This window comes from Pristis pectinata, chromosome 12 (genome assembly GCF_009764475.1).
Source record: "Pristis pectinata isolate sPriPec2 chromosome 12, sPriPec2.1.pri, whole genome shotgun sequence".
Classification (NCBI taxonomy): Eukaryota; Metazoa; Chordata; class Chondrichthyes; order Rhinopristiformes; family Pristidae; genus Pristis; species Pristis pectinata.
Window position 1 is genome coordinate 26,471,693 of NC_067416.1, and position 20,803 is coordinate 26,492,495.

At 39.4% G+C, this 20,803-nt stretch overlaps 1 protein-coding gene across 2 annotated transcripts in view; it reads left to right on the plus strand.

Moving 5' to 3' along the window:
- Nucleotides 1–253: 253 nt before the first annotated feature.
- Nucleotides 254–20,803, plus strand: part of ppp2r2d (protein phosphatase 2, regulatory subunit B, delta) — a 50,836-nt gene continuing 30,286 nt past the window's right edge. Inside the window, exons 1-2 of one of the 2 annotated variants that reach the window (XM_052027337.1) lie at nt 254–1,067; nt 1,170–1,250. In XM_052027337.1, coding sequence (XP_051883297.1) covers nt 1,061–1,067; nt 1,170–1,250 — 88 coding nt within the window. In that variant the 5' untranslated portion in view covers nt 254–1,060. Of the gene's footprint in view, nt 1,068–1,169; nt 1,251–1,690; nt 1,836–20,803 lie in introns of those variants that run through there. The other variant, XM_052027338.1, reaches the window with a different exon arrangement.

Genomic DNA, 20,803 nt, shown 5'->3' on the forward strand with positions numbered 1-20,803 from the left:
CACTAAGCAACAAACTGCTAGTTATGTTCTTTGCCTTTCCACGCTGTCAAGCATTACAGGACATCAACAGCATCCCTCTGACTTTGCACCTACATCCATCAGTTCACTGTATCCAACGTGTGGAGGAGGGGAGCAGCATTTCATGTGTTGCTCCAGATTCCAGCATCTATAGTCTCGTGTCAGCAATTAAAACCAGTTGTCCAAATATTAGTTACATGACCCTTCTTGAAGTCAAATTCAAAGTAGTCTTTATTGTCATATGCAGAAGTACATGTATGTATAGATACAATGAAAAACTTAGCTACAGCAGCATCACAGGCATAGCATCAGATAAACAGCATTCACAAGAAAACACTAATCACAATTCCTACAAGAAAGAACAAAATTAGAACAAAACAAAATGCATTGCAGTGCTAAGTGGTAATAAGTGTTGCTAACACTGAGGTGGTGATTTGGGTTGTGCTGTTTGGTTCAAGAACCAAATGGTTGAAGGGAAGTAGCTGTTCTTGAACCTGATGTGGGACTTAAACCTGGTGGTGTGGCCTTCTGCGCCTCCTGCTCAGTGGTAGCTGCGAGAAGATGACATGGCCCAGGTTGGAGGGCATCTTCGATGGATGTCGCCTTCTTGAGGCAGCACCTCCTGTAGATACCACCTGTAGATGGTGGGGAGGGACGTGCCCGTGGTGGACTGGGCGGAGCCCACCGCTCGCTGCAGCTTCCTACCATCCTGCGCATTCGAGTTCTTCTCCCCTTCATGTGCTGACCGACTGACAGCCTGATTGACAGGACCACGCGCGCGCCCAGCAACACACGCGCGCCCCCGCCCCCACGCGCGCGCGCCCACACGCACGTACACGCGCGCGCGCGCTGCCCCTTTAAGGAGCCCGGCGGCGCGCGCCGTGCGACGTCACTGAATCATGTCGTCGGGCGGTGTCCGCCATCTTGGCAGGTCGCTGTCGGTCCGCCGGCGCTGATCGATGTTTCCCTCCTCGCCATCGTCTTCCGAACCAAGCCGCCGGGAAGCACCCACCCGCCCAGCCGGCGGGAGCAACTGAAGGCCATGGCAGGTAAGAGCGGGAGCGTGGCCTTGCTCACCTTCCTCCCTCCCTCCCTCCCTCAGTAGCCCGGCCTGCCGTAACTTACAGCATGTGTTTGTTTGCCTTTGCCAGGGGTCGGAGTTGGCGGCAACAACGACCTGCAGTGGTGCTTCTCCCAGGTGAAAGGCGCCGTCGACGAGGACGTGGCGGAAGGTGAGTCGAGAGAGGAGGAGGAGGAGGAGGAGGAGGATGGGTGGGTGGGTGGGTGTGGGGGCGGTTGTCGGAGGTCAGGCGTTACCTTGGCAGCCGCTCTGGGAGCGGGCGGAGTAGCCCCGGGTGCCGGGCCCCGTCACACCCACCGGAGCCCGAGCCCGGACCCGGCGGCCACTCCCCCACCCTCCTTCCTTCCTGCCCTCCCACTTTGCCAGTCTGTTTATTTTGAGCGGCAGACGGAATAAAAAGTTCCCGTTGGTGGGAGTGACGTGAATGGTGTGCGCCCGCTGCCCGCCCCTGGCGTGGGGACTGGGTGAAGCCATGTGACGTGCGCCACCTCCGTGCGATCGCACCTTTGCAGTTTAAAGGGGAAAGAGACCCGAGAGAGGAACACGGAACAAACATGCTGGGGAGTAGCTTGAGTACACGTTAAAAGCATTAACCCACTGCTGGAGTTCGGTCATGGTCGTACGTTGCATTTCTGCCTCCTTTTCATCGAATCATTATAGCACAGAAAGAGGTCATTCGGCCCGACCTGATCCTGTGTCTTGATGCAACGTTCCAGCAGATTGTTTCTTGCTCCAGGTACCTGTGTCTCCATTCGGCCCATTATGTCCGAGTCAGCTCTCTCCCAGAGCAACGGCTCCATTCCACCCATCGGTCCCTTCCCCACAGGCTTACAATTTCCCCCCACCTTGTAGTTATCCAGTTTCCTCATGAATGCCACGATGGAATCTGCCTCCTCCATATCTGCAGGCAGTGCATTCCAGATTGCAACCACACGCTGCACACAGGTTTTTCCTCGCGTCACCCTTTATTTTCTTCCCCCTCTGTTTTGCACCTGTGACGTGTTGTCTTGGACCCCTCCACCAAAGGAAACTGCCTCCCCACAAACCAGCTCACCTATTGTTTTTATACTTTTAAATCACCTCTCAGCCTTTCCTTCAAATGTTCAATCTATCCTTGTCACTGTAGTCATCCCAGAAACCATTCTGTAAATCTCTTTTGAACTCTCTCTAAGGCTTTTACATCTTCCCTAGAAAATGGCAACCAGAATTAAACACAATACATCATTTTAGGCTGGACCAGTGTTTTATAAGGATTCAGCATAGCTGCCATGCCTTTTTATCATCTATGTATCCACTGATAAAGCCAAAACATGTGTATGTCTTATTAATGGCTTTCTTAATATGCGCTGCCAATTTCAATGATCTGTGCATGCATACTCAGGTCCCTCTGCTTGTGGACCCATTTTAGAACAATATTCTTCATTTTATATTGCCATTGTTTATTCTTTCTGTCAAAATAATTATCTTGCATTTTTCCGCATTAAATTCATCTGTTGAGCTTTTGTTCATTCTTCCACCCTGTTTATATCCTGCTGTAGCTTATCATTACCCTCTTTGCAGTTCACAGTATGAGCAAGTTTGTGTTTTCTGCACATTTAGTAGTTGTGGTTTGCACTCCTGTATTTCAGTAAAAGATATGGATCAGAAAAGCAATAGCCCTAACACCAATCCCTGGAGAATGCCAGTAATGAATCACTTCATGTTGAACAAATAACTATATGCCACAATCCCTCACCGGATAACTGACAGACAACTTTTTATGCATGTTGTCAGTGACCCATTTATGACAAGTGCTACAGCTTTGCTGAGGAACCTGTTACATAGCACCTTAAAAGCCTTCTGGATGTCTATGTACATCTGATCGACTGCATTTACCTCTTCAACTCTACCTGTTGCTTCATCAAAAAATTCTGCCAAATTGGTTAAACGCAATTGGTCTTTGTCAAATCTTGCCTTGATCTACTTTCCTCCAAGTGACTTAATACTGCCCAGATCAATGTTTCTTTCAGGTTTTCCACCACTGAGATTAAGCTGATTGGCCAGTAGTTGGTAGGTTTATCATTGATTTTTTTTTGAGCAACAGAGTAACCTTCACTACTAGGTGTCAGTCTGAACCCAGTCCTGTATCCAAAGAACATGGAAGATCTGACCGATTGAAAGCTGTTCCCATTTGAGTTTTTTGAACAGTTATCTCTGATGCTGATGTTCAGGGAACCACAGTGGAAGCATTAAAGAAAATTCGTTCCTGCACTTGTTTGAATTGTGGGTTAAAATGTCACGAGAGAAAAGCTTCAATTTATACTTCACTAGCAATAATCTTGTGTTTCCTTTTATATGTTAAATAGTTAACATTAAAATTGTAATACCTGTTGGATTAAGAGAGCTCCCATATAGTATAAAAATTAAAGTTTTTAGAAAAAAGTCAGGGTTTTACTTCAGTGTAGATGTTGATAACTTGCATATTACAAGGATGTGGATTATAAATCATTAAGGATAATATTGTGCACTGTCATTCAAAATAGTGAACCAGTTTCAATGTGCTTTTTATTGAAATCAGCTGTATCTTATCTAAATGGAGCTAGTTATTCCCTGTATAATTCCAATCCATATAATGTGAATTAAACATTGGAGTATTGCCTCAATGGAATATTAAGGAGATGGAATGATTATTCTAGTTAACTAATAAATATGCAAAGTGGTGCAATAATTTATATTCCTGAGGTAAAGCAGAGTTGTGATATAAAATTAATCATTTGTAGTTCAGGAGCTTGTGGTTCTTAATACAACCCAGAAGAAATAAACACAACTCATAATTTCTATTATTTTTACCTCGAAACTTGGATTATCAAAGGAGGGACCATGAGAATGACCACAGTGGAAAATGCTTAACACAGTTATGTAAAATAACTTGAATTATTAACTTGAATCATAAGGTTGTTTTATAAATAGAGTAACAATCCTGGACAAGTGTTACAAAATAATAGTTCATTTCTAAAGCTCTGATCATAGCTAGCCATGGAACTATTTTCATTAATTTGTATCTGTATCTGCAGTCCTACACATTGCCCTCATTAACTTTATACCTAATATCCGATGTTTGACATTATTTATAATGCATTTGTCTAGCTCAGTGATTGCACTTCCATTACATGTTTTAATATCCACTGTATTGTGGGAAACCTTGCGATTATATTGGTTAAATGAAAACTATTTGATTGTTTTAGATTTTTGTCAGATAACTTGAAATAATGGCCTACATTTAAAAGTGGTATTATGCTGCTTAATATGTTGGTGCATAAAAATATGGAGAAAAGTGATACTAGAATTGAATTTAAATTGAGGAAGATAAACTGGGTTGAGCTTTAACTTATGCAAATAAAACTGTCTTAATTTTCAGTATGTTATGTGAATTATAATTTACAGTTTTATTATACCGGGGTTTGATTGAGGAAAGTTGTGTGTACACATTCTTGTATTCTTGAAAATGTTTCCAGCAATTGTGTGTAGTTTATTTGCCCTCCTTATTTTATATCTTCTGTTACCATTGACAATGACTCACCAACTACTGGCATTTGAGTGAGTTTTCCTAAAATCTTGTGTTAAGTATGATTGCAATGCTATCTGGGAGGAAAGTATTATATTGAAAGTTAATCTGCTCCTTAGTTTGCAACAACAAAGGTACCAGGTCCATTGTAATTGTCTTTAAGTGGCATTGCTGCATCCTTGGTAAGTGTTGATAGAATTTTTTCAAATTAAAGTTAATGTACTTTACCAGAGTGGTGAAAGTTAATGGGTTAATCGGCATTTATTTTAGTGCTATTTTGTTTTGCTTGGAAAAGATGACTGGTATTGCAATACAAAAACAAAATGCTGAGACTTCTAGCAATGCTGAGAAGGTTTCACAGCATATTTGGAGAGAGAAACAGTTGGTATTTCAGGACAATGGCCTTTTATCTTGCTAAAGTTAAAGATCAAAAGTTTTGCGATATGGAGAAAGCAGAAGGAGGGAAAAACAAAAGGAAGATTCATAATGGAATAGTGGGGAATTGACAAAAGAGGCAGGATAAAATGAAGTGATGAACAAATATTGTCTTGAGGAATGTAAATTGAACTAGCTGAATCATTATCTGAAATTGTTGAATTTGGTATTGTGTTCAGAAATCTGTACTATGCATTCGAAGATGAGATACTATGTTTTAAGCTGAGAATTGTATTGATATAATCTGGAATGTTGTGTAGAAATTAAACCATGTAATGATTTATCACAGTGAAATGAGATAACAACAAATTAATTTGTCAGTCTGGAAATTAAACCAGGAACTTCCTGGAGTATGTCAACCTTATGCCCTTAATGTAGTTTCCATGCCAGGGTATCCACAGGATTATGTCTTATTCCCCATGCACTGTGGTCTTTGGGGTATTGAAAGGATCTTGGACTGCTTTGTTCAGTGAATAACCATTTTGAGCACTTCAAGGATAATTCAGTCTTTCCACCACAGTTCTGGATTTGGACCTCACTAATACAAGTACCATGTTAAGTTTCCATCATTATCCCAAACCTTGCTCTCGCCCATGATCTCTGTTGTCTCTGTAATCCTCTGACCATCTGACCCCATGGTTCTAATGCAATCCTTGATGTTCACCTTCCTCCACCGGTTACTTGGCTCTTTGAATGAATATTTCTTGGAATATTTACTTGAAATATTTCTTTCACCATAATTTCTGCACTGCCACCACTACTGACCCCAGCACAGGTGCCAAACAGATCTATTACCACTATTCAGTCCAGCTCCCCAAACCTAGTTTTATTGTCAACTCCTGAAAGTGAAGTATCTCAGTACAGCAGGCAGCTGATGTTTGCAGTGGGTGGGGTGAGGAGCCCACGATCAAAGTAGCCCATGATGCCCTGCCGCAGTACCAGACAAACAAACCCACTTGTGTGTGCTAGAATTATTAGGCTTGCATTTTTAGTCTGTGTTGGAATATCTTGGAAATTGTAGGCCTAGATGAATTTGGTAACTCTCTCCCCACCTTTCAGCTGACAGTTGTAGCACCTGGAAAGGTATAAACTCCAAGTTCAGATATTTGGCAGGGTTAATAAGAACATAAGAAATAGGAGCAGGAGTAGGCCATCTGGCCCATCGAGCCTGCTCCACCATTCATTAAGATAATGACTGATCTAGCCGTGGACTCAGCTCCACCTACTTGCCTTTTCCCCATAACCCTTAAGTCCCCTACTATCCAAAAATCTATCTAACTGTGTCTTAAATGTATTTAATAAGGTAGTCTCTACTGCTTTCCTGGGCAGAAAATTCCATAGATTCACTCCTCTCTGGGGAAAGCATATCCTCCTCATCTCTGTCCTAAATCTGCTCCCCTGAATCTTGAGGCTATGTCCCCTAGTTCCAGTCTCACCTATCAGTGCAAACAACTTTCCTGCCTCTAATCTATCCCTTTCATAATTTTATATGTTTCTAAAAGATGCTCTCAGGCTCTGAGCTAAAGCTTCTTGGAATCGAAGACAACTTTGTAAGGAAGCTTGGGCAAATTATTGTGAAAACTCTATCTTTGTGTTTCAGTCTTCTTGTGCCATTAAGCCTTCTTGAAATATTGTATATTTATTTGGCATGGGAAAGATCCATTGAATATTTAAACCCACAAAATGCCTCATTTTCACAGAAAATATGAAAAAATGATTGCTGTTGATTTGTAAGAAACTAAATACTTTTATTAAAAAGTGAGTTGCATTCTGACAACAAAAACTTTTTTGATAAAAAGAAGTAAAAGGTGATAAAGATGAACTGCTCAAGTGCAAGAGGTTGAGGAAGCAGAAGTGATTGAAGAATAATGGGCAATGAAGCTAGCTATTTGTCCCTATAAAGCTCCTCTGGAAAATAAGGTCTGTTGTAATTAGAATTCCCTTTCTTTAGTCGTCGACCATCTGCCTGAAGAACACAAAATAAATACAAAGACACAGAAGGAAGAAGGGAATGATAGAAACAGAAAGAAACAGTGTAAGTAGAGGGCAACAGTGGCATAAAGACCAGTGAGGCTTGACATGTAGAGTGCAGTAAGAGATATTTTGTATGCTTTTTTTTAAAGAAGCTGAATTACAATGGAGTTGGGTTTAGTACCCCTGCTGCCATTCTAGTTGCAAATTTGGGCCCAATTCATCACTTACTTGCATTCCCAACCGCCCACATCAAATGATTGTTCTCTATTCTCAACCCTACTGAATGTGAATTGGGTTATAATCTTGCCCTTGGTCTTGTTTCCCAGGTACAGTGCAAGAGGATATAACCCTTGGATGTACGTAATATACAAATGTATAGTTTTAATAAAACAGGTAGTTTAGAATGTAATTTGCATGACGGTATTAACAATCTTACTGCCCCTTTAATTAAAAAATAATTTTTATTTAGTAATTTTAAGCAATTAATCCAGTTATTATGTAAATGATGTGAACGCTTATTCTTTGGCAACGGTGTAATCTCTGGCTAACCATAAAAAAGTAAAGGCAGAATTAATTAAATCATGCATAATGTGCACTTGCTATTCACTTTATTCTCAATGTCCTGACTTTAGAGTTACCATTTCCAGTATGGCAACTGTATGTCAGTCAACATTTCATAATGAGAAAAGTTTTGTCAGTATGTTACTTGACAAAATCTGGCTATTATGCTTTTGTTCCACTCAGCACTAACTACATTGAGATCTGAATCATCCAGGTTTGCCAGCTTTATTTTTTTTTATCACCTATCTCGTTTTCTTTCAAAGGTAGGATAAGTCTGAACTGTTTAATCTTTTAATTATTTTAGTTAAAACGCAGCCTCAGCCACCCAAACTTAGCTCATTTCTATTTCTTGCTCTCTGGTCTGGTGGCTCAGGGCCAGATTATCCTTTCTATTCACCAAGCTATTTTCTGATCTTTCCTGGTTTCTCTTCGGGGAAACATGCACTGCATTGCTCTCTACTATGTCTGATCAAGAAATTTTCTGGAAGGGTTGTAAATGATAAATATTGCATGATGTGCTGACTCTTTGAATAAAGTGCCCTTATCATTCTTGTTAAACTGGTTGGATAGTTTTTCAGTTTTGTATTGGGACAACCAAAACTAACCAGTTAAGCTATCCATGGAATATTGAAAGTTAATGGCTTCAGTGTAGAGGAAGCCAATTGCTTGAAATTCAGAGTTGAAAGAATTATTCTTTATCTAACAAAGAACTCCTGAGAATTAGATCAAGGTTGGAATTCTCCTATTACACTTAGAAGCACTAGTAAAAGTAATGCAAAGATAAGCATATGATGTTGCTTTAGTAGAAGTTTCCTGCAAGATTCCCTAATGCAAATCATGCCTACAGTGTACTCTTCCTGTTTAGTATGACTTTTGGTTATTTCATCAAAGATCTTAATCAAATAATTATGACTTTTACCTTGGCAGTTTTTTCTTGAAGTCTTGGAATCCTTACAAACTTTTTATTAAAATGGATATTTGTGTATGAACACTGCTATTTTACTCAGATGATGCAGTCATGTCCAACTCAGCACCTTCAAACAAATAGTTTTAGGTGGTGACTGAACTAATTAGGAGCTGAGATGAATCTTGGTAAACTCCACTCTCCTTAATCTGGGGACCCTAATGTTAATTGCAGTTGACTCGGTAAATTCTTTGGATTAAACCTGGTAATGCTCCTGATCTTTATGGTTTGGCTACTCGAGCAGATAAAGTCATTGAGCATTGAGAGAGTCTGCAACATTTACTTTCCTGTAGTATTTAACCAGAATTGTGCGATATAAATCCACAAAGGTTGTGTGGGTACCGCAGGAAGAGGGTTTGTGCCTTTAAAAATTATGTAATTTGGTTCATGCTAATGTGACATTGCAGTGACTGCTGTGTAGATTTATGATAATGAGAAGAATTTTTAAACAGGGAAGAAACAAGACTTATGAAAGAAATAAAACAGCTTTTCACAATCTAAGTAGGTTTTTAACAGGAAAGCAGAGACTGGAGGAAAGTTACGTACAATTCATATGCTTTGATGGAGGATAATTCCCTACAAATTATGTACTTCTATTCGTTTCTTGTCACTTACAGCATTGCGATCAATAGGCTTGTTTGACAGTGGCTTGTCACTGGAAGCAACTGTATTTAAATTCATGTAAATGATCTTGTAATGCATTTGAATCAGTTCTGAAGTGTGAAACAAGATTGTGGAAAAAAAAATTACATTTTAAAATAAACGTTTAAATTTTCCCTCCTATACAAAATAAGTGCAGTGAGTTTAATTGAATTTGTACATTTGCAATTTGCAACATGTGATAGTTATTGAATAATTAAGTCTAGAAGTTCAGTCATAATTTATTTGAATATGGTTGACATTTCATAATGCTAATGTCTAATATGAAACATTGTAGCATGTGTACAATAGAAAAAATTCTGCATTTGTTGAGAATCTGTAATATATCAGTCCTTTTTTTAATCTGTGTTGTATGTTTTGCCATTGCCAACTCATTGTTTTGTTGCCTCTGAATATCAGGCTCAGTAACGACTCAAATTTTCAACAGGTAATTACTCTGTACAATCTTTCCTTACTATTTGTAGGAGTTAACTATAATTTGTTATACAGTGGAACTCTGATAAATCACTAGCTGACTGCTCAGAACTCCCCATGGTTTGGCATCTAGTTTGCCTTTCTGACTTGCTAGGGCCCCAGTTCGCACACTTCCTTCTGATTCCCATGCTCTCTTTTAACTGACCAGTGTCCCTTTTCCCATGATCCTTTGAAGTTATTGGGTTCACTGGGAGATTTATTATAATAATGTATAACATCTTAAAAACAAGTCATCAAAACCATGTTGGAATATGAGTAGGGAATAACATCCAGTAATCCAAAAAATCTGATAGCCCAGCACCACCAAAGTTCCAAGTGTGCCAGATTATAGGAACTGTTTGGGTAAATTCAGTACTTTCAGTCTGGAGTTTACTTGCTTTTCTTTTATTCTTTGGTGCATATAATGTACTCCTGTTTTTACAGAGATTCTATTTCGTGTGAAATTCTAATCTTGATAAATAACATGTAAAGTAAACAGATGTCTGAGGGGGAAAAGAACTAGCAACACTTGAGCATACGAGTTAGCATTAGGACTTTCAGCCTCTAGATCCTGCTCCACCATTTAACAAGGTCTTGGCTGAACTGACTGTAACCCTAATTCTGCATTCTTCCTTCTCTGGTAACCTCTAAACCCCTTTGCTTACTAAGAATCCAAATATTCCTATAGCAGAGAAGCTTCAGTCCACCCATGTCCATGCTAACCATGAAGTACCGATCTGTACTAATCCCTTTTACCAGGACCTGGGCCATAGCCTTCTATGCTTTGGTGATTCAAGTGTTCACCAAGATACTTAAATGTGAGAATACCTGCCTCCTTCACCCTCTCAGGCAGTGTATTCCAGATTCCAATCACTCTTTGGGTGGAAAAAGTTCAATCCTTTTTAAACGTCTTAGTCCTTACTCTAAACCTCTGCCCTTTACTTTTAGGTACCTCTGCTACAGGGAAAATTTCTACTACCTACCTCTTCTCTACCTCTCATACATGCTTCTGTCTGGACCCCACACCTGCGTACTTTTCAGCCTCTCTGCTCCAAGGAGCATTAATCTAGTCTCTTCCTTTCATAACTGAAATGCTCCATCCTAGAAAACATTTTGGTGAATCTCTTATGCACCCTCACCAGTGCACTCACATCCTTCCTAAAGTGTGGTGATCATAACAAAAAAAATTACTCCAGTTGTGACTTAAACAGTGTTTTATAAAGTTGTGTCATGATCTCCCTACTCTCATGTTCTGTGCCCTATCTTGTGAAAGCAAGTATCCCATATGCTGCCTTCACTACCTGTCAAACTGTGCTGCCACCTTCCTTATACACTGAGGTCCTTCTGTTCCTCAATACTTCCAGGATACTACCATTCATTGTGTATGTCCTACTCTTATTAGTCATCCCAAAGTGCATTTTACTATGCATTTATCAGGATTGAATTCCATCGGCCATTCCTAGCCCATCTTACCAGCTAATCATATCATTCAGTAGCTTACAACTATTCTCACTTTCAACAACACCAATTTTCAGGTCATCTGCAAAACATATCTCTGACATTTCTATCCAAATTCTTGATGAATATATTAAACAGTAAGGGTCCCAGCACTGATCCCTGTGGCACACACTGGCCACAGGCTTCCAATCACAAAAGCAACCCTCCACTAACACCCTCAGCCTTCTATTACCAAGCTGATTTTGGATCCCGTTTGCCAACTTGTCCTGGATCTCATGAGCTCTAACTTTTGGACCAGCCTCCCAATCAGAAACTTGTAAAAGGCCTTGGTGAAGCCACTGACTACATTAGAAATGAGTTACTTATTTTAAAGGATTTTATGACCATAAATTCTTTAATGCACTGGCAAGTTATGGTTTGGATCTGGATACAATGCAGTGTGATGGAACCCTCCACTTGCCTGGATGAGTGCACCTTCAAAAGCACTCAAGAAACTTGACATTGTACGGGACATGCAACCCACTTGATAGGCACCCTATCCACACCATTCACTCACACCACCACCGAACAGTAGCAGCAGTTTGTATCATCTATTGGATGCACTGCAGTAATTCACCAAGACTCCTTGTATGGTACCTTCCAAACCCATGACCTCTACCAGCTAGAAGGACAAAAGCAGCAAATGCATAGGAACACCACCATCTGGAAGTTGCCTTCCAAACCATACACCATCCTGACTTGGAAATATATCGTCGTACCTTCACTGTCACTAGGTCAAAATCCCGGAACTCTCTCTCTAACAGCATTGTTGGTATACCCTCACCTCAAGGACTGCAGTGGTTCAAGAAGGCAGCTCACCACCACCTTCTCAAGGGCAACTAGGATGGGCAATTAGGTGCTGGCTCAGCCTGTGAAGCCCACATCCCTGCTACTAATTTTTGTAAACTGCTTTTGGTAAATAAACCTATTTGATAGTTTGACTTTTTGCAGAATTGTCTGCTAGGTTTGTTGTCTCTGGAGGTAACATGCCCTTGGTATTTTCCCATCATTTCATGGCCTCTGTAACCCTCTCTAGCATGACAGCTCTTGATGATATCTGTGCTGCTTCATCTCTGACACTTTGCACATTTCTGATTGGCTGGTGAAACCCTAAGCTCTGTATTCCTTTGCTGAATCTTTACCACCATTCTTTCCACATTTGAAAGCACCTTTATTTTCCCCAGTATCATATTGTATCAATCAATGACAAACTTGTTTAGCAATGCTCCTGTCAAGTGCTTCAATGTTCATACTACAGTAAATGCTCAACATAAATACATGTTGTAATGGCATTCATTGTATAGTCATAGTAACACCCTTTTCAATATAGAAACATTAAACCACCCTATTGCTCATACATGGTAAAGTACTCCAGATTATACATGAACTAAGTATGACCACCTTTAATATCGGAAAGTAAGGAAAAGTGTATAAAGAAACCTAACACTTGGCACAATTGATTTTTATATGATATCTTGGAAAGAATGTTTATCTTAAACTTCCTTTCAGAAGCCAATAAATTTCCATGAACTTAACTCTGGTATCATATAGCTTATACTCCCTTTGTCAACGTGCTTTATTTTTAACATAAAATGTACAGCTAGCAAATAGGCAATTATTCCTAAGTGGTCTTTGTTGGTGTTCATGTGACAAGAAAAGAGTGTGTTGGAAGTACTCGGCAGATTAGGCAGCATCTGTATAGAGAGGAAAACTGAATTAATATTAAATATGGCTGTCTATCAGAACTGGCTAGTTGTGTTATACAAACAGGAAGGATGGTTATCTGAAACTGTTGAATCCTGGGGGCTGCAGCAGGCTTGGTCAGAATAGAAGGAACTTGCCTTGGGCTTCATTGGAACAGTGTGGGAAGCCAAAGATGAGAAGTTGGAGTGGGATGGAGAATTAGTGGTACATGACTGGAAGCTCAGGGTCACCTTTGCAGACTGAATGAAGGTGATCTGCAAAGTGGTCACTCAATCTGTGCTTGGTTTATCTCCTGTATAGGAGACAACATCATGAGCACCAATTGTTTTATACAGGTTGAAAGAAATACAAGTAAATTGCTGCTTCAGTTAGTGGATCTGTTTGGATCCCAGGAAGGTGAGAATGAGCAACAAAAGGTCTGGTGTTGCATCTGCTGCGGTTGCATGGGAAAGTACCTTGAGAAGACCATAAGACATAGGAGCAGAATTAGGCTATTCATCCCTTTGAGTCTGCTCCGCCATTCGGTCATGACTGATTTAATTTTCCCTCTCAACCCCATTCTCCTGCCTTCTCCCTGTAACCTTTGATGCCCTTACTAACCTATCAACCTCCACTTTAAATATACCCAATGACTTGGCCTCCACATCTATCTGTGGCAATGAATTCCACAGACTCACCACCTTCTGGCTAAAGAAATTCCTTCTCCTCTGTTCTAAAGGGACTTCCATCTATTCTGAGGCTGTACCCTCTGGTCCTAGACTCTTTCCCCCCTACTGGGAACATCCTCTCCACGTCAACTCTGTCCAAGCTTTTCAATATTAGATAGGTTTCAATGAGAACCTCCGTCATCCTAAGCTCCAACGATTACAGGCCTAGAGCCATCAAATGTGCTCGTGTTAACCTTTTCATTCTCGGTATCATTCTTGTAAACCTCCTCTGAGCCTTCTCCAATGCCAGCCCATCCTCCTTTAGATATGGGGCCCAAAAGTGCTCTCAGTACTCCAAATGTGGTCTGACCACATTGAATGGGGGTTGTTGGTGGAGGTGGAAGAACCAACCAGGGAAATGCAAAAGAGGTGTAGTAGAGAGAGCTGTGAGAGCCTGTGGGGTTGAATTGGATATTGGTTACTAGTCTATCCCTTAAGATGGAGATGAAGAAGTCAAAGGAAAGGGAAGTCAAATTCAGACCACAGGATAGTGAGAGTAGGATGGAAATTGGCAACAAAATTAATGACATTTCAAGCTCCATGCATCTAGTCATAATGGCCCAAATGATGCTAATGTCTAGCCAGTGATTCTGGAGAAAAGCATTGGCTAACGACTTTGGAAGGTCAGTGTATTCCCGATGCAGATGCAGTACATCTGACCTCCACCAGAGAACATCGGCATCGGCTCCCGGGACAAAACTCAGGCACGCTGAGCTAAAGTGTTAGATTTTAGCTTTATGCCTGCCAACCCTTATGGTAATGGTAAGGGGTTTGCTTCTTTTTTTACAAAAAATGCTATCAGTTAAATACAAAAATTATTGTTCATTTTTTAATTGCTAAATCTTTAATTTTTAAAAAAAATCTGTTTCACCTGTTTTAAATGTCTCTAACTAGGTATTTACAAATGGCTTAAAAGGTCTTTGCTAGCGAGAGTTACTGAATGACCATAAGAGCAGTCCAGGGGCAGGCCCCCAGTTACTGATTGGGGCCTTGTTGCTGCTCACAAGCCTCTCCATTTTATAGGATGGCCATGGCAGAGGGTAACCAACTTAGTTGCATCCAGAGGGTCACGAGAGGTTAGAGCAGCAAGTCAAACACAATGTAGCCCATTATAAATAAGGAAATGACAGGCATAATGATTTGCATTTATATTTAAATACGAGGAAGAGAACAGCATCCTGGATGTTGTGAGGAAACTAACATTGAATCTGGGACAAGGGTATACCAAAATAAACAGAAGAAAAATAGCTGATTAAATAATGGCAGTAATGAGTGACAGATCCTACATCAGATGGTTTAAATCTCGGTTTTAAAGGATATAGTGGAGAATATTTGCAGATGCCCTAACAAAAAAAAATCAGAAGTGATTTTTTTTTCTTCAAGAATAATTCCTTTCAGCAACAAGATTGCAAGCGTCACAGTGATATTTTGGGGAATGAAACCAGGAAATTTTAGAGAAATTATCTGAATGCAAGGATAGGCAACCTTATAATCAATGTGAATGGAAGCATTAAATTATAAATATGATGTAAAATAGCAAAACTTTCTCAAGTAATTTTCTGTTTTGGTAATTCTGAGGTTATATAAAAAGTATAGAACTGAGTATTTTCTAAATGGTGATAATGTTGGAAGCATTGCGGTTCAGAAAGACTTGGATGGGTATGATTTTGGTATTAGGTCTATGTACATCAACAGAATGGCCAGTACGGACCATAATTAGGATTATTTATATCTGTAGGACTGAGGTTCGATGGGATAGAATTTATGATACAATTATCGAAAGCCTTTGACTATATCTGGAGTATGGTTTACAGTTCTGGTGATATACTTTAGGAACGATAAACTGGTCTTACAGAATATATTGTAGATGCATCAGAATATATCTGGACTCTGACGATTAAATAAAAAGAAGTTACACAAGGTATAATTGAATCTCATTTGGATCACTTGATTAAAGTTTTCAAGATGTTAAGTATAATTGATACAGTAGTGAGAAGGAGAAATTATTTCTGATTGGGAAGTTTAGTACTGTATGCCTCGTCTTAAATTGAGAGCCAGGCTTTTCTGGAGTGAATTTGACGAGTGCTTCTACTTGCTGATGGTAGGGATTACAGTGAGGATTGTTACTAAGTCACTCATTAATTTTAAATCATTTTTTTTTCCTTAACCAAAAATATTTGGGGATATGAAGCAAAGGCCCTAAGAGAATTAGGTCACAGATCAGCCATGATCTCACTGAATGGCAGAGCAGACGAGCTAAAGAGCAATTCCTGTGCTTATGTTCCTATTGATCTTTCTGCTTGTTAAAAGATAATAAAGTATGCAGTACAAATATATGAAAAAATTACTAAAAAAAGATTTGAGTATAATATATTAGAATCTACATGCTACTGTAAAGTATAGTTTTATTGCATACCTTAAGTTTTTAAAAAAAATTGTTTTCCAAGGATTGTTGTAAGCCATTGCTCATTTTTCAAATTTTTTTTTGTTTCTACTATGATATTTCCATACCAGCTGGTTACCTTTTTTGTGCAGAACTTAATTGTGTTAACGTTAGTTGCTCCAGGAATGTTTCATTTAAATGCATTTAATTTACTATATGTGTTGTTAATAAATCTCCTGTGACACTGCTCACAGGTTGTCTTGGGCCTTGACCGCAGTTTTTGATTTTTACTGCAGCCCCGCTGAAGTCCCAGAACTCCTCTTCCTTGAAGAGTATCCCTGCTCAGATGCCCTCAATACTCCCCGAGTGGTTGCTGAAGTCTTAACCATTTTGGAAGAAGAAAGACAGAAATTCAGAGAATAAAATTGACAGATTTTCATGATCTTAAGCAAGTTTTATAAATGGTAGGTAATTAGTATTACAAATACTTGAGGCTTAAACCTTTCAGTATCAGATGTGTAATATTGTTAGTCCCATAATTGTTTTGCTTCAGTAAATTCTCAATATCAGAGTAGTTGGTAAATTGTATTCAGGATGACTGTTAATGTCAGAAAGCACATTCAAGATCCTCCTAAAAATGGTGCCACGAGATCTGTATCTTTAGAATATTGTGCAATGTGCATATTTCTTGTCACAAACATAACTTTTTGTAATGCCTTTTATGCCAGAAATTATAGTGGAGCCAATATAAATATTTATAATGGAATCTCTGTAAACATTGTGCTCTCACGCTCAAGAGGTACTGGAATCACTCAAGATATAGTATAAGGAAATGTTGTTCTCTATTTTTCTGTTGCTAAAATTCCCAATAGTGAGAGAGAAGTTTTTAGGCATAGTTACTTAATATGTTTTTGCCATAACTGCTTAGAAATTGGATTTCACTCATTTTTGGTGTGCTAAGGAGCAATTTCACTCCAACACCAAATTGATGTCAGAGAAACAATAGTGAAATTGGGATGTTTTCATTTGGAGGGGTGAAAAATGAACCCTGTATTTTTATTCCCTTTTTAAGAAGCATTAAAATACAACTTGTGGTAGTCATAGCTTGAGCTTGCAGCTACTGTCTTATTTGGGTTGATGCCATAGTCGCTGCTCTGCAGCAGCCACATGTGCTGGATCTAGAAAAAAGCGGGTGCAGTTGGAGTTGGTGGATAATGGTGCAGGAGGTCTCTAGATGCTCCTCAAGACATGAAGTGGACTGACCATATCTCCTATCACCAAGTCAATTTTGGATCCAATAAGCCAGCTTGCCTTGTATCCATATCCCATAAACTTCTGACCAACCTACCACATGATCAAATGCCCATGCTCGTGCAGTAAGTGGGCCTGAGCCACCATGAACAGTGGCAGATTGGGGCTACAAATTAAGAACTCCGTGAACAAAAGGTATCTGTGCACAAGTGATTTGATCTGTGCTCAGCGTTGTTGACGGTGAGATTTTTTAATATTGAAATATTTTGATGTTGACGATTTACAAAATTTAAAATGATGTCTCAGTGCACAGTTCACTGCTTCCTGCATGATACATATTTCAATGAACTGTGAGTTAATTCACTGAAATTAATTTGTAATATTGATGACAGCATCACATACAAAAAAAATCATAACAGAAAGTGCCCGGTTTAATTTCCTGATAGGCAGGACATCAATACGAAATGGGTGGAAACAATTCAAAATATACATTACATTGTTTTAAATGCAGCATTTATTCATTTTTTTTTAAAAAAGGCACTAATGGATCCAGTTTCTAGACAATTATGTATTAGTAACTTAAGTTTTTAAAAAAAACTCAAGTGCCATAGCCTGTTTCAAACAACTAGGATTTGATTATTTTATCTCTGCATGGAGGAAAATTTCCATCTGAATCCATGCAGATTAAAGAATATGCAATACCTATTTGCATTGATACAGAAGTTGTCTCTTCAACCTTTCATTATTTGAGTGCTTGTCTTTTATTTCAAAAGGCATTAAAGGAAACTGGTGATTGAGTTTACTAACCTTCATTTCATTTAAGTTTGTTAACAAACTTTTCTTTGATATGTTATTTATAGATGGACAACTTATGATCAAAACAAATGTAGATTATTGTTAAAGTTTTTTTTTGTTTTAGTGAAAATACATTTTGACTCGGTCACGCAGTTTCATCTGAATCAATTTTGAGACAGTTCCTATTCATAAATCTTTGGAAATTGAGGACTGTGTATATTGGAGTAGTTGAGCTTTTTTGTTAAGGAAATATCTTGAGTAGAGATTCAGCAAACTCACTAACATCATTGGGGAAAAAATGTTCAGTTTCTGATATCTGGCAGATTTTTGGAATGAGGGCAGTGTTCTTTTTCACTTTCTAAAAAAATTAATGAATAGAATGTGAAGTGTGTTTTGTTGTGCCTAGCATTACTTCAGTGATAATAGCAGGACCAAAAATGATAGGATCTGAAAATGCATGGCAATCAGCAGTTTTCTAGAATTTTTTCTATTTTTGCATCGGTTTAGATATCCATCATCTGCACCATTTGCCTTATTTTGTATTTTATATTTTCATCTTCGTATTTCATATTTCCTCACCACATCAGAGGCCATTCAGCCCATGGAGTCCTTGCAGTTCTTGGAGCAATCCCATCAATAACCTATTCTCTCACATATGTCCACTAACATCTCTCCTTCCCCCACAATTCTCTCTCCAGCCACCGATATTTGAGGTAATTTGCAGTAACCAATTAACCTAATGATCAGCACATCTTTGGGACATGGTAAGAAACCAGAGCACCCAGAGGAAATCTACAAGGTCAGAGGAAGAATGCGCTAACCAATAGCGATGGAGTCAAAATTGAAGACACGAGACTGCAGATGCTGGAGTCTGGAGCAACAAACGATCTGCTGGAAGAACTCAGCGGGTCAAGCAGCATCTGTGGGAGGAAAGGAACTGTCAATGTTTCAGGCTGAAACCCTGCATCAGGACTGAGTTCTACCAGCAGATTGTTTGTTGGGTCAGAATTGAACCTGGGTCATTGTGAGACAGCTGTACTAACTGCAGCTCTGTTTTGCCACTGTAAGTAAAGATTGAAACTAGTTGACAAGGAAATTGGGGATAGCCAAAGTGCACATAATGTTTGATAGAAGGAGGTTGCTGATGCACAAGAATATGTATGTGTGGTGGGGATGGGGAATGATGCCTGATGACAAAAGTGACTAAAAGCATTTGGGTTCCAACTCTGATTTCTCCCATTTAAGATTCTCCTTTTCTGGTACTGACCATATGCACAGCTAAACCTTTGTTATGTTCAGTTTCAAGTATGTGCCTATCCATGCTTGTTGGTTTTTATCCCAGTACAGACTTCTTGCATCCAAATGAGGATAAGTCACCAAAATTGGAAGTCTATTTCTTAGCATTAGTTTCCAGCATTGATGTTGGAAAGGGCACTTTCTTTTCCTGAGGTCTTTAACTAAATTAACCATTTAGTTGTATCATATTGCCAATTAAGTTTCTGAAAGTAACATTTTTTTTTCAACACGGCATTGCACAACAGAGGGGAGGTGGACTGAATTTTGCACTATAAACCAGAGACCCTGCCCCTTAAGAGAGGTGGCAGTGGCCACAAACAGCAACATAAAAGATAGGGAAAAGGACTTAGCAGAGATAATGGATATGAGTTATTGTTGAGAGAAGTAAATAAAATATGATTTGACAGGATTAGTAGGAAATTGGTGCCACTCTGGCACCTAAATGGGAGATTTGACAAAGTACTAAAGAACACCGTAAGGTGAGGACCATTGAAATTTAGGCAGTGTTTCTGGTCACTTCCTTCAATAGCATTGCTCACCTGTATTGAGGGAAGCCCTGAGATCCAGAAACAGAAGGGATCTGGGCTTGGCTGTATTTTGAACAGTAATGCATGGAGTCTGGGTAGATCACTGATGGCTTGTGGGGGTATTGGGACATGCTAGAAATATGCTCTTGTGGTTTGTAACTATTGAGTCAGGACTTCAGTGTGGGAATTTGGGGGGAGGGAAGGGAAAATCTGGGCTGGGAGAGAGTGAATAGCACAAGGTGAAAGGGTTCTGGTTGCAGTCATGGGCAAGGAAGGTGGAATGAATGAAATGAGGGGAATCTGGGAGGATGAATCAAGAGTTGTGAAGTGATGAGTACATGTTGAGATGGGGAATATGTAGATATGTCAAACTAGACATTGAAAGGGTAGGTAGAAATCATAGAAAATGCAGATACCTGAAATCCTAAAATAAAACAAGAAACAAGTGCTGGAGATGCTCAGCATAACTGTATATGTCAATGGAAGAGTTCAAATAGGCTGTGAACTAAAAGTAATGTATATCTTCAGTTTGTTTTCACTGCAGAAAAAAAACTGCCCAAAGGCCCTACCTAGTTTCTTGGAAATCATCCCATGTAGTAATATTTTATACCAGGGGGTCTAACAGTTTAAGAATCAAGTCTACACAATAGATGGTCAATAAGCAGGTTTCTGGTCTGAAAACCTTCGTCAGAGTGGAAATGAAAACATTAGTCATTTAAGAATCTTGTCTTTGCTTTTCCAGTATTGTAACAAATGTATTACTAATTTCTGGAAGTTCTTATTCTGTAGTACAATATTACCACTTTTAAAACAAACATGATACTTATGATTAAAAACAGAATGCTGGAAATAGTCAGCAGGTCAGTCAGAAAAAAATGCACCAAAACTGATAATCTGGGATCCTTGGGACTTTGGTAATACTGGACTATCTGATTCTCAAGACTATTGGACTC